Source organism: Brachionichthys hirsutus, chromosome 17 (assembly GCF_040956055.1).
Source record: "Brachionichthys hirsutus isolate HB-005 chromosome 17, CSIRO-AGI_Bhir_v1, whole genome shotgun sequence".
NCBI classification, from domain to species: domain Eukaryota; kingdom Metazoa; phylum Chordata; class Actinopteri; order Lophiiformes; family Brachionichthyidae; genus Brachionichthys; species Brachionichthys hirsutus.
In genome coordinates this window covers 3,441,612-3,454,221 of record NC_090913.1, presented here as the reverse complement: position 1 = coordinate 3,454,221, position 12,610 = coordinate 3,441,612, and the positions used below count along the sequence as shown (strand labels likewise).

Sequence of the window (12,610 nt, the reverse complement as noted above, 5' to 3'; positions counted from 1 at the left end):
TCACGACTCTCTAAGACAATTCATACAAAACATCTAATATCTGTGAAATCTTTAATATTGAGAGGACAGGAGGGCATTCTAGGGTCATTCTGTTGCCCTTTCATCCTTTAGAGCGTGAATTCGGCTGCTCTGCGGCCCCATGGTTGCTTTTTATTTGAAGAAGCTGTAGACGAATGAGCCAAAGATAACAGCCAAAATCACACAGCAGCAGAAGATCATCATTTGTTTCTGGAAAAGAGAAGAAAAAGGAAGCATGATGGAAAATAGATTCTCGTTGCTCACTGCGCAACTCTTAAGTGTACTTCAAGCCATGCAAGACAAACCATGACTGAAGACAATTACATTTAATTTCTGTCCATGTTGAGCAGGTGCTCAAGACCAAACCCAGAATACTGGAGAACAGATGACAACAACACATTCCAAACATGATCTAGAATTCAATAAAATCCGAATTAATGTTGACTGTTTTTTACGTCATATTAGACAACTAAGGTATTTCACTAGAATAAAGGTGACATAGTGTGAAAAACTCACGTTTCCCATGTTTCTACACTAATATGGTGATTTTGGGTCCTTATCAACCAAAAAACAGCTACCGGTAAATATACCATCCAGTCAATCCTGCATAGTTTGCATAGGTCTGTAATCATAATCATAATTACATACTAATAATGGTAAGAAAGAGGCGTTTAAAATAATAGACCAGTATTAACATTAAGCCACGCCCTCTCTGTACTGAGACAAGACCATGCGTTTGTAAAATAATTTAAATCTGTAAGTATTTTGCCATTCCACAATTTCACCCCACATAGAGACAGACAAAACCTCTTTCTGGTGGGTCAAACCTTGGGTACTGTAAAATTTCCAATTACCAGGAACAGATGATTTTTGGTGATGATCCAGAAGAGATCTTGGATTATGGATCACTTTGAAATTTTCATAAACATTGCAGTCAATGGAGCTTCAAAATTTGTTCCTTAATATCTTGGTTGATTATTGACCGATGTTTAGGAAATTTGACACAATTTCAACCAGATTGGTTCCAGAATGAGGTCAGGAAAAATATTTTTTCTTTTACATTTCAAACAAGAACTCAGTATGTAAAAATGGGAGAATATATTTCTGAAGAACTTGGTGTTGCTTGTGGTGTCCCCCAGGGGTCAGTGTTGGGTCATCAGCTATTCAATATAAATATAAATTATCTTTTCAATGTATCTCAATTATTAAAATCAATATTGTTGGCAGACGACAAACATATTTTACAGTAGTGACAATTATATCGAACTTTTAAGTACAGTAAATGGTGAACTTAAAAAACAATGGATGGATAATAATAAATTAGTTTTAAAAGTGAATAAAAGAAAACTAATGATATTTCGTAATCACAAAAGTAATCCAGGATAGATGATGTCCAATTGGAATGTGTTAATGAATTTTTTTTTAGAAGCAATAATTGATAACAAGCAGACATGGAAACCCCACATCAGACGTATAAATACAGTTAAGTCAGGTATTTAAAAAAAGTGATCAGATGAAACAAGCCCACATTCAAAACCCTTTCATCTTACCCTGCGTGCTTCCTGCTCGAATTTCGCTGCCTTTTTCGTGTCGGCCACTGCCCTCTCTACAAAGCCAACTGATTGGTCCATGTTGCCCTCAATTCTGTCAATCATGCCACCCTAGAGGAGGGCAGCGCAGGACAGAACAAAGAGAAGGAGGAGAGCACAGATAAAGCGATTTACAGACGTAAGCATTGTAGCGATGTGGTAAAAGAAAGCTGTCATTGAGAATGCTCGTTTTTTTAGTGAGCAGGGAGCAAAGGGAGAAAACAGTCAAAAGCAATCAACTAAAATAACAACATATCATCCAAAAAATAAGAGTGTTAGAAAAGGAAGTCAAAGAGAAGGCTGTAATTATGTTGTCTCTTGTGACGTGGACCTTTCAATGCAGAATATACAGTACTCACACTATTGCGGGTGGAACTGAACTCCTGTTTTGGCAGAAACCATTAGTATTTCAGGCACAGGCATGGTATAGCAACTGTACTTGAATTACTTGTTAACCAGTTAACCCTGTAAATAGTTGGACTGTTTTTAATCCGTTGTGTTGAATCAATCCAAAATGTGGGATTTTATCTCCAGGAATGTTTCGTGCTTTGCATAAAAATGACGAGGACTATTAAGACTTGGAGAAACTGAGCACTCTGCAGGAGTGCACGACAGATTTGAGTGTTCCCAATTCCCTGCGTTTCAAGTTTAGAAAGCCCACATGGATACAACAGTGGCGTAAAACAATACACTAAATGCTACATGCTGGTGGTTTATTTCTGTGGTGTGTCCTTGTGTGTACCTGGTTCTCAACCAACATGGCAATATCCACAAACATGTCATGGAGCTCTTTGATGCTGCTTTCCAGTCTCATGATGTCTTTGTGACGAGCTTCAATCTCATGCAGGGCCTGCTGGTTAATCTTAGAGTCCATGATCTGGGGAGGAAGGGGGGGGGGGGGATCGAAATGAATACAGAAAGCAAACAAGCGAAGCTCTTTGTCTTGCCATGTATTCACTTTACTGTCAGTGGTAGAAAATAACATTTTGTTTTTGAATTTCCACGACCATCATGGAATTTAGATGTAAGTGATGAAAAGATAGTGAAATCAATCAATTTATTTACAATACAAAGCGCCAATAATCAATGGTTGCAACCTTTTAAGTTAAAATGGATTCAAAGGATAATACAGAATGTATTTCACCAAATCGAACAATGTATAAATCGGGGGGGGGAGTGGCTCAATGGGTTGGGAAGCGGAGACGTCCACCGGTTCGAGCCCCAGCCCAGACGAAATGTGGAAGTGTGGACTGGTGGCTGAAGAGGGGCCAGTCTATCTCCAGACCACTGCCGAGGTTCCCTTGAGCAAGGCACCGTACAAGGTTTGAAAGATCAGCTGGAACTAATGTGGAAGCTTAAAACGAATGTGGTCCTCGTGGTAGTAGGGCCACTCGGGGCAGGGAGCCCCAAAACGGGAGAGTCGTTTCCCGACAGAACTGTGACCAGAATACATTCATGAACTGTGTATTTTGTTCTAGAAATGTACTGCGGTTTTACATGAGGACACCAGTTCTCATCATCTTTACAGCGCTAATGGAGTTAGCCTTACCCCTGCAGTGAAGACAGCTGAGTTGCCTCCCTCCAACATCTCCTCTAGCTCCTCATCAGTTGTTGCTTTCCCCGCTGTGATGAGCAAAAATAACAAATGTTTAAAATTCTGTTAAAATTACGTTTACAGCCGCAAGGTATGCAGACCAAGTAAAGAGCAGGTTCGAGCCCTGTGGAGGGATGCTTCTCATAGTTGCCACTTATCCCTGTTTGAGTGCGTTCTCAGTGATTGTATAGTCGAATCCTTTGACTGTGTGCTCTGCCTCAATTTGTACAAATTTAATTGCTTAATTTAGCTATTCCTGCATGTCAGTCTATATTGTGTTAAAAGAATAATAAAACAAGTACAGACAGGCATATTTGAAAGGCAGAGGCCCTTAACATTTAATTACCAAGTTGCAGTGAAGCAATTATTTGCAAAGAATACTTATAAATTACAGTTGGCAGAATGATTAAAAGGGAGTCACCACCATTACACTCACTAATGGTATAAGCACCACATTTTTGGATACTTAATTCTGGTATTGTATGATACAAAGAAAACAAAATTTAAATGTAATTCATAAAGACTCAAATGCCAAAATATGTGTCCAGATTGAAACTTTCACCAAATGGTCACGTCTTCCTTCTGTCTGATTGTTAGATGCATTAATGTGCCGCCACTCACTGATCTCCAGCTGTCTGGCGATTCTTCCTTTGCTCTTATCTCTGAAGTCAACTTGTGCTTCGTTGTATTTTGTCATCACCTCTACAAACTTCTTGGCCAGGATGGCATGCTGGGGAAATAAAAATCCATGTAACATGCACTGTAAAAAATATATATATCCATCTATGAGCTATGAACTTTATGAGAATGTGAAATGCATACAGGGCCGTGGAAAGAATTCAAACCATACTAGCAAAGTTTGTTCTGGAATCTTTTGCGAGTTCACGTTAAACTGTGATCGAGAACTGATCTGCTAATTAAGAACTCTTTCATTTTTCTTCTCTTTCTCCCGCAGGTTGATTAAAAGACTGAGACAGGCCAAGTATTACAGGAATAGAAGTAAGTACTTTGCAGTTTTTCCTATAGGTATCACGTCCTACAAGTGGGAACAGTTTCCACCTGCTAAAAACAACAACAGCAAGATACCTCTCTACCCACTTCCACTTTGAGCTCAGTAGAATTTGAGGTAAACTCCATTCATCGTTGTTGTCTGACCTGTGATTTGCGTATCCTACGATCGGCTGACGCTCTCTCATCGGTGTTTGACTCGAGCTGCCGCTCAATGCCTGAGGAAGATTATGGAACAGGCAAAAACAGAAAAAGTGTCACAGTTTATTTGTCATTGTTACACTGCAAGCACACAACTAAAGTATGTTTACTGTACACTCTGCCTGATTCCTGGAACTCTCCCTTTGTCTGCTGGCTTGGACTGACTACCTCATCTGTTTTGTCAGCATCATCCGAGCCACGGTAAACCCGTCTTTGGCCAACGGGCATCTACACTTGAGAATTTTAGAAATCTTAGAAATCCAAAAACCTATTTCCACCTGTTCATTCATTTCATTCATTGTTGTATAAAGCTCCTGTTAATAAAAAAAATATGTGATATCTTGCTGAAAGACTGAAAGAAACATGGCTGAACACCTGACCGTTCTCATTAGTGAACTTGAACAGAACGTTAAAAGAAAAAACACTGACTCTTTAGTTTGTTTCTTGCATTGTTGGCTGACTTCTTGATCTCATTTGTTATGGCTTCAACGTCATCTTGTGTTTCTGAAAGTCAAACAAAGAAGGAAAAGCAGGAAGTTATCAACGTGACAAGATATTGAATATTTTTGTGCATGTGTGCGTTTCCTTCTCTCATTATAATACTCTTGAACACATCCCTGCCTACATAAACCTGAACCGAATCTATTTCCACTGCAGGCAGAACTCTTGCGTGGGGTTAAAATCTCAGCTTGTCTCACTCGTAACAACAAGAAGACCCCGAACAGAGGCCCGAAAAAGCATCAAGATCAAGTGGAACAGCTCTTTTGCTACCATCCAGCACTTTAGCAAGTGGAAATGAAGCAAATAGCGGCTGTGTTGTTCATGCATCAGTTACTCTGGTCGGACGTTGGGGCTGACAAGATGGTGGAGTAGAGTTTCTTAATCGCTGCGACGCCTTCATCAACCTTGTCAATGCTGGTACGGATATCTTCAATCTGAAACACGCAGACGGACACAGATCAGTAAAAACAACATGGGAGCAATGTGAGCAAAAGATGGATCCAATAGATACCTGAGCAAAGAAATCATTCATAAAAGCCTCGTTCTCAACAGGAAGCACAACCTCATCCCCTCCAGCATCACTGTTCTGTTGAAAACATGCACAAATTCATTAAGGAGGGGGTCAAAGGTGAACTTGAGGGTTATCTATCTATCTATCGTAGTTCAAAACACTAATTTCTGCATGTATCTGTCAAATATATACAATATATATAAATGGTGAATGCAGTTTATATGTTAATGGATAATGCCATCTCGTGTCGATATCAGTCTAAATGAGTCAATGTGTGATAATGCACACACTTTATAACTACTAGTGACTGGGCTACAGGTTCTCCAACACAATACACAATTATTTCTACTCACCTCCTTTAGCTGCGCCAGGCGGTCCTTCATCTTGAGAAGATAGATTGGTAGACAAATGGACAGACAGAATAGCTGTGGAAGTGGTGAGGAGTTGCAGAGAATAATTCCAAATGATTTGTGAACAGAAGGTTTTCGTTGTGTCGACGTTCCTCTCAGGACTCGTAGTGAAGTTAACCTGAAGCCTCACTAAGCCTCTATCCTCTAAGAACGGATTAGGACAACAGTTTCCAGGACGATAAACCTCTCTACTCCCCCTCATCCCTTACAACTTCATTGTAAAACACCGTTGTTGATGGTTTAAAATGGGTATGGATAGTGGATGACTGGAAATCTATATTATTTTGCATTTATATTTAAATAAAACTGTTAATGGGGACAGTATTATTAAAAGATGAGACGATTCCGATCATCTCATCTTTAAGAAGATTAATGAATACAACTACTACTACCACTACTACTACTACTAATATTAATAATAACAACTAGAAAAGCACAGACCTCTGCCGAGCATCTCATTCCCCTCCTAATTGGATTTACACCGTCCACACGGTGATCTGGATCACCTTTACATCACCTAAAGGCTCTAAATTGTTCTTGGTATCTTTATACATAAACCATGAAAAGTAGAAGTGAATCAGAATTGATGTGTATTTTTAACAGATTTTTGAATCGGAAATATTTTTTCCTAACATCATTCTGGATCTGATCCAGATGAAATTCGGTGACAAGATAGAGGCCCCCCCTGTCAAATTCCATAAATATCGGTCAATAATCAACCGAGAATTTGAGGAACAAATATTTAAACATTTCCTGAGCATTTTATCCAGATCTGTCCAGAACCTTTCGAATTATCTTGCTAACAGATGGATGTACAGATAGAGCCCGGCGATTACATAACCTCCGCCTCGCCTTGGCTGAGGTAATAAATTGTCCATCGGTGTAAAGGTGACCTTGAGTGTTTTTTTGTTGTTGTCTTTTGTGCACCCTGTGATGAGCTGGCGTCTCATCCAGGGTGTATCCCGCCTCTCGCTCATAGCCAGGTAGGATAGGCTCTGGCAACACTGGTGGCTATATTCATTCATTCATTCATTCATTCATTCTCCAGCCGCTTTGTCCGGTACCGGGTCGCGGGTCGTGCTGGAGCCTATCTCAGCAGTCAATGGGCGAGAGGCGGGGTTACACCCTGGACAAGCCGCCAGCTCATCGCAGGGCAACACAGAGACAGACAATCAGGCACACACGCACACACACACTCGCACTCACACTCACACCTGTGGGCAATGTAGTAACCAATCCACCTGAGCTGCATGTTTTTGGTGGTGGGAGGAAGCCGGAGAACCCGTAGAGAACCCACGCAGACACGGGGAGAACATGCAAACTCCTCCTCACAGGAAGGCAACAGCGCTTACCACTGCGCCACCCGGCCTCCAATTCAATTCAATTCATTTTTATTTCTATAGCGCCAGATCATAACAGAACGTTACCTCAAGGCACTTCACAGGTGCAGCAGGGAAAGATAGAAGTTACCCAAGTAATCCCACAAGAGCAAGCAGCTATTATATGTAGCTTTATTGGGTTAGGTTGATACTTGGAATCTGGAATAGGCTTTAATATAAATAAATATGACCTTTGGGTCTTGGTAAAGTCTATCTATTGAGCCATGTTCGTTCTAAGGGGATTCATCTTTCTGTGTGTGTGTTTTTTCCGACAGGCCGTGAAGGCAGCATTCTCCGCCGCTCCTCTCCCCATCGGTGCTACAGACCGGTTTTACCGGGCACAGCAGTGCGTTCATACCGCCCTGCAACCGGGCAAAAAGCCTTGTGAGGTCGGACTCGCTGCTCTTGAAGGTAAGTGAGACAGGCCGAAGTCTTCCGACAAGTTCGGACTCCTCCTCCACGTCCAGCGCCATAAATGACCCGATCGGACGCGGACTGGTCCAATAGAATTCGTGCGTAGGGTCCATAGCGTTAGCGACAACGATGGTGCGTTTGGGTCCACCCCGTCAACGCCTTCTTGCTGTCTGCTGTCTCTGAGGAGAGCGACTCTGTTTGGGATATTTTTTTAGAAAGATCTCGGTTTTGTAACGAGAGTCCGGCTTCAGTGGGACATTCGAACATTTTCTCCCGTTCGCGTGGGACTTGATCATTATTATCCACTCTGGTGGAGATTTTATCCGGTGTTATTTCCATCGGCGCTCCTGGCCACGCCCCTCGGTCAACGTGGACAGAACGGAGGTAAAGATCAGCATAACACGTGAATTAATTCCGTCTTTGTTCTTTTAATTTCGTTTTTATTTTATTTTTATTTTTTTAATTATTTATTTATCCGGGAATTCATCTCGCTGGAGGGGGGCAACACCCTCCGGTCCGGGCTGGGGCCTGTGAGACTTTCAAGTGCTGTCGAAAATATCCCCATTTGTCTGAATAGGAGGTTGTGTCCAAAAGTCTTTTTTTTTTGTGTGTGATTCCTATTATCATCTCTGTCCGTCTTTTATTTTTAAGGCTTCGTGAACATTATGGGATAGGAGCAATCACACGATTATATACACACGATACAGACATAATCCTACACGTTGAAATAAAAGTAGCGACGCTCAGCATTAAATGAACATTGAATTTATGAGGTGTTTTTAACGCAAGAAATGTTTGACAACTTTAGCAAATCATAGATCATTGATTTATCTGAGTGTCGTTTAGCTTTTATACTGTCAGGTAAAGACAGGACAACAGATGCAGACCTTGTGACGAGTTTCAATAATTGAAATCCACAAATTTGCGACCCTAACCCTGTTTTTATGGACAACGATCGCCCTCTGATCTGACTTCCTGCCCTCATTAGGTACGGAGGATGTCCCCAGAACTCTTCACACAAGTACATATCTATTTTGCAGTGGTCTTTAGCCATTTCACATCTGAAAGCATCACGCTAGATCCTCATGTTATACGTCACACCTCCTTTTGTTGTCGCGCTTCCATTAGTGTGAACAGATAAAGATCCGGCGCCGTTGTGGATCTCCGTCTGAAAAGGCTCGCAGAAATCACTTCTGTTTTTTTTCTACAGATGATATGGAATATTGTGATCCTGCTGGCAGCTGCCCTCAAAGTGGGTGAGTATTATCTCTTTGCTTTGTATGTATGTGTGTGCATGTATGTATGTATATATATATATATATATATACAGTAATACCTTGACATACGAGTTTAATTTTGTTCCTGGACTGAGCTCGTAACTCTAATCCTTTTATCTGTTCCAGCCGTCTAAAAACACTCAAATCAACTCTAATAACAATGGAAAAAACGTTTTTTATTGCTAATATAATAAATAATATGCAGTATTGCTTTAATATAAAATGTGGATTTAGTATTGAGGGGGGAGAGCGAAAGTTAGGCGGTACATAGACTCTTTATACAGTAATTGTGCTTTACATATTCCATGTACATAAACCTAAACATAATAGTTGTGCCTTTGGAAGGCGTTGTGTTCTTGATCGCATCCTTCCGTTTGAGGATTGTACATATCTATGTACTTGGCGTGCCAAATCACTTACGTGAACACCACGGTCATGCTTCATCTCCATCGTCATCGTGCGTCTTTTCTTGTCGCATCCTTTCCACTCGCTTTCTTTGGTACCATCACTTATAAGAAATACTCAAATAGATACAGACAAAATCCTGTAAATAATGTAAACACAACACGGGAAACGTGCAGGAGACGAGTAACGGAAGGTCATTTAGCGCCACCATCTGACTGCTGGGATAGGCTCCAGCACGACCCGGTAACAGACAAAGCGGTCAGGAAGATGAATGAATGCATGTACCGGTATACTATAATATTTATATGATACTATTTCTTTGTTTCAGAGTCCTATGCTGTCCGTGACCTCCATGAACGGATGAGCCACGGCCGCCAGCTGAAGATCTATCTGCCCAAGAGTGCAGAGAAGCTGGAGTTTATCCCCGCCGATGAACCCAGCAAGACCTTCCTGTACTGGGAGAGGGGCAGACTCAGGTCAGAAGCACTCGGGGACAACAGGCCCTTGAATTGTTTCCTGCATTGTTGCGGCTGATTGCCATGTGCTTGTTGTCTGATCTTCTGCAGGACGACCAAAGGCAGGGTATCTGGCACAGGCAGTGACCGCCGCTGGTACATTGACAAGGTAAAAAAACACACACAAAAAACTAGGTAGGCAGCTTTCCATGCTATCGTTGGAACTACAGTAGTACTTCAAATTCAGAGACTCAAGACTTTCATGTATTTCTGTGGTCTGTGTGTTGTTGTCAGGTGACTTATGAGGACCAGGGGACGTATCTTCAGAGAGACTACTGGGATAAGGAGATCTCCACCGTCAAAGTGGCAATTACACGTGAGATAAATTAGGGTTGTGTTTGGATCTTTTCTTAAATTTGAACATGAAGTTATTCTCTCACAACTGCCTGTATAATGTTGTATAAAGCAAAGAGGAGTAAAAGCACCCGACAGCACTCAGAGAGTGCAACAGACTCCAAGAAGGATTTTATATTGTTATTAGCGTTGATTTGAGTGTTTTTAGATGGCCGGAACAGAAAAATGTGATTTCAGTTACGAACTCGGAACGAATTATACGCGTATGTCAAGGTATTACTCTATTTTGTATTAGTATTTGTATTATGAGTAGATTTGGGATTTGTTATTTGGGGTATAGCAATGATGAGCAAGGTTCCCGGGATTGTTATACAACTGCTGGAAAACTAGCAGACAGAAGGAACCCCAGGATGTGGCGACGGAGTCGGGAGATTAATCTGAAGTCTGTTAATTGTGCACAACAAAAAAACTCTCAGCAAAAAGGAACTGGGGGGGGAGAACGGGCTGGGACGTCCAATAAGAAACAAAGAACACAGCCAAAAGAAAAACAAACTCAAAGAACAGCAATGTCCAAATAGAGAAAACCAAAAATCAGTAAGTAAATGCAACTGATGGAAAATAACTGTCCCGAGCCAAACCCTGACAGGGATGTGATAAATGAGTCGCGTGCTCGTAGAAACCTTTATCCCATGAATCGCTCTTCTTCTTTCCCGTCTGCCAGTTTCTTAATTCTTCTCCTCTCCTCTCCATTCCAGCCAGACAAAACTTCCTGAAGTGTGTGGCAGGAGAGAATCTCCTCATCTCGCTGGAGGGCATTGACCTGGCTGACGCCGACCTGTTCTTCTCTGGGGAGGGTGCCAATGTGACACTGGTGAGATGTAGAGACCCGTGGATGGATGGATGGATGAATACATGATATCTGGGCATTGCTCTGTGATGTCAGTCCAGGGACAAACATTTTGAGGGGGTCCGTCCTCTGTGTTGTGATTTAAGTCTATGTTAAAAAGAAAAGCGGGCGACGGTGGCACAGGTTGAGCGGGTCGTCCTATGATCGAGAGGTCCGGCACGTGTGTCCATTGTTGTTGTATGTGCATTCTGGAGCGGTGACAGATTCCACTTCCCTCACAGGCAGATCGTTCCGTCAGTGGGCATGGAACTACAGTGATGTGGAGAAAAGGAACAAGACCTGGGTTTACTGTTGGTGTTGCATAATAAATCTTAAATATGTGTTATGAAATATCTTCCAATATATTAGAAGATCAATCAATGGATGGATTTTAGGATGCGTTTAGCTTGTGGGGTATTGGCTCAAGCCTCAAAACCATCATTGTTGTTCTGTTAAAGATTATTTCAAAAAAGGATTGTGTATCTTAAACAGGCTCACAGTAGGAAATGAAGGCTACATGTCCGCCAGGAAGTGTGTTTGTGGATTCAAAACGTCTTTTTTTTCCAATTATTACCTTCTCAATAAATAAGCCATACAGTAATAAAGTAAGAGGTGGAACCCACTGGCTGTGAAGCTGTGAGAACGTACATATTGCTACGTCCACCGACTGTCCACAATTCACAGCAAGGGGAGGAGGCAAGATGTGACAAAATGTTGTTTTCATTCTTCTCCCCTTTTTAGAGAGAGAGTATTTCATCTCTGGGAACGTTAATTCCCGATTCCAGAATGGGGGGCCACTCACGCAGTTCCTCTGAAACGCCGCGTCCCTCCCAGAAACGACTGCGCTCCACACACACTCTGCACAGATTGGGTTCTAACCGGTACCGTCTTACTGTGCTAAGCGGCAGCGGTAGCCACTACGCCACAAAGTTAGCTAAAGTAATAAACAAAAACCGCCTGGCATACCCAGCAGAATATGTTCATCCTATAGATATATATATACACATCAGGATCAATATATACAGTATAAATGACCTATATGTATGCAAATACTAAAACCATGTGACCACACAAAATGTTTGCAAAGTTGTCGGTTAACGGGTTTCGTTTAACGACGCGGTCTTCGGAACGTAACTCCGTCGCTACGTGAGGACCACCCGCAGTAACCATTCACAGCCACTGGAAGCAATTTGGGGCTCAGCACCTTGCCTGCAGGGCTGGGGATCGAACCGCCGACCATCTGATAAGCAGACCGCCGAGATCCAACCATTTCAGTGTGTCACAGATAATCGCTGAGGCGCGGCAGCAGCTGCCGATAGTAACTTCTCTCAGGACGTTGTGAATCCCACAGTGCGTGTTGTGACAGCGGTTTGTCTGCCTTAGGTGCGTGACGGAGCTCCAGTGTCCCAGAACCTCCCAGAGTACTGGGACCGGGTGAAGCCCCACTCCCTGAACATTGAGATCAGGAAGGTCAACTATTCTGACGAGGGTCATTACACCCTGAGAGACCGGAGGAACCGGGTGGTGTCGGTCACCAGGATGGACCTGACAGGTGGGGTGTTATATCTTTAAATAGTCCCTAGCCTAGACGATACTCCTGTGCTTCCA

The 12,610-nt window shown here is 42.2% G+C and overlaps 1 protein-coding gene across 1 annotated transcript; it reads right to left on the bottom strand.

Moving 5' to 3' along the window:
* Positions 1–150: 150 nt before the first annotated feature.
* On the bottom strand, positions 151–5,805 carry LOC137906433 (syntaxin-3-like). Its single transcript, XM_068750695.1, has 10 exons — positions 5,776–5,805; positions 5,423–5,497; positions 5,246–5,345; positions 4,840–4,914; positions 4,357–4,427; positions 3,823–3,931; positions 3,157–3,230; positions 2,350–2,484; positions 1,569–1,679; positions 151–228 (listed from the first exon to the last, which is right to left on the bottom strand). Exons 1-10 carry the CDS (start codon positions 5,803–5,805, stop codon positions 151–153), a joined length of 858 nt encoding a protein of 285 aa, XP_068606796.1.
* Positions 5,806–12,610: the final 6,805 nt, after the last annotated feature.

What these genes read in the sequence shown, in the direction of transcription:
- LOC137906433 (XM_068750695.1), bottom strand. Translation starts at nt 5,805, where the DNA reads ATGAAGGACCGCCTGGCGCAGCTAAAGGAG. An exon ending in GCCTGGCGCAGCTAAAGGAG is followed by an intron (nt 5,498 to 5,775) that starts GTGAGTAGAAAT and finishes TGTTTTCAACAG; the next exon opens with AACAGTGATGCTGGAGGGGA. An exon ending in TCGAGCAGGAAGCACGCAGG is followed by an intron (nt 229 to 1,568) that starts GTAAGATGAAAG and finishes TCTCTTTTCCAG; the next exon opens with AAACAAATGATGATCTTCTG.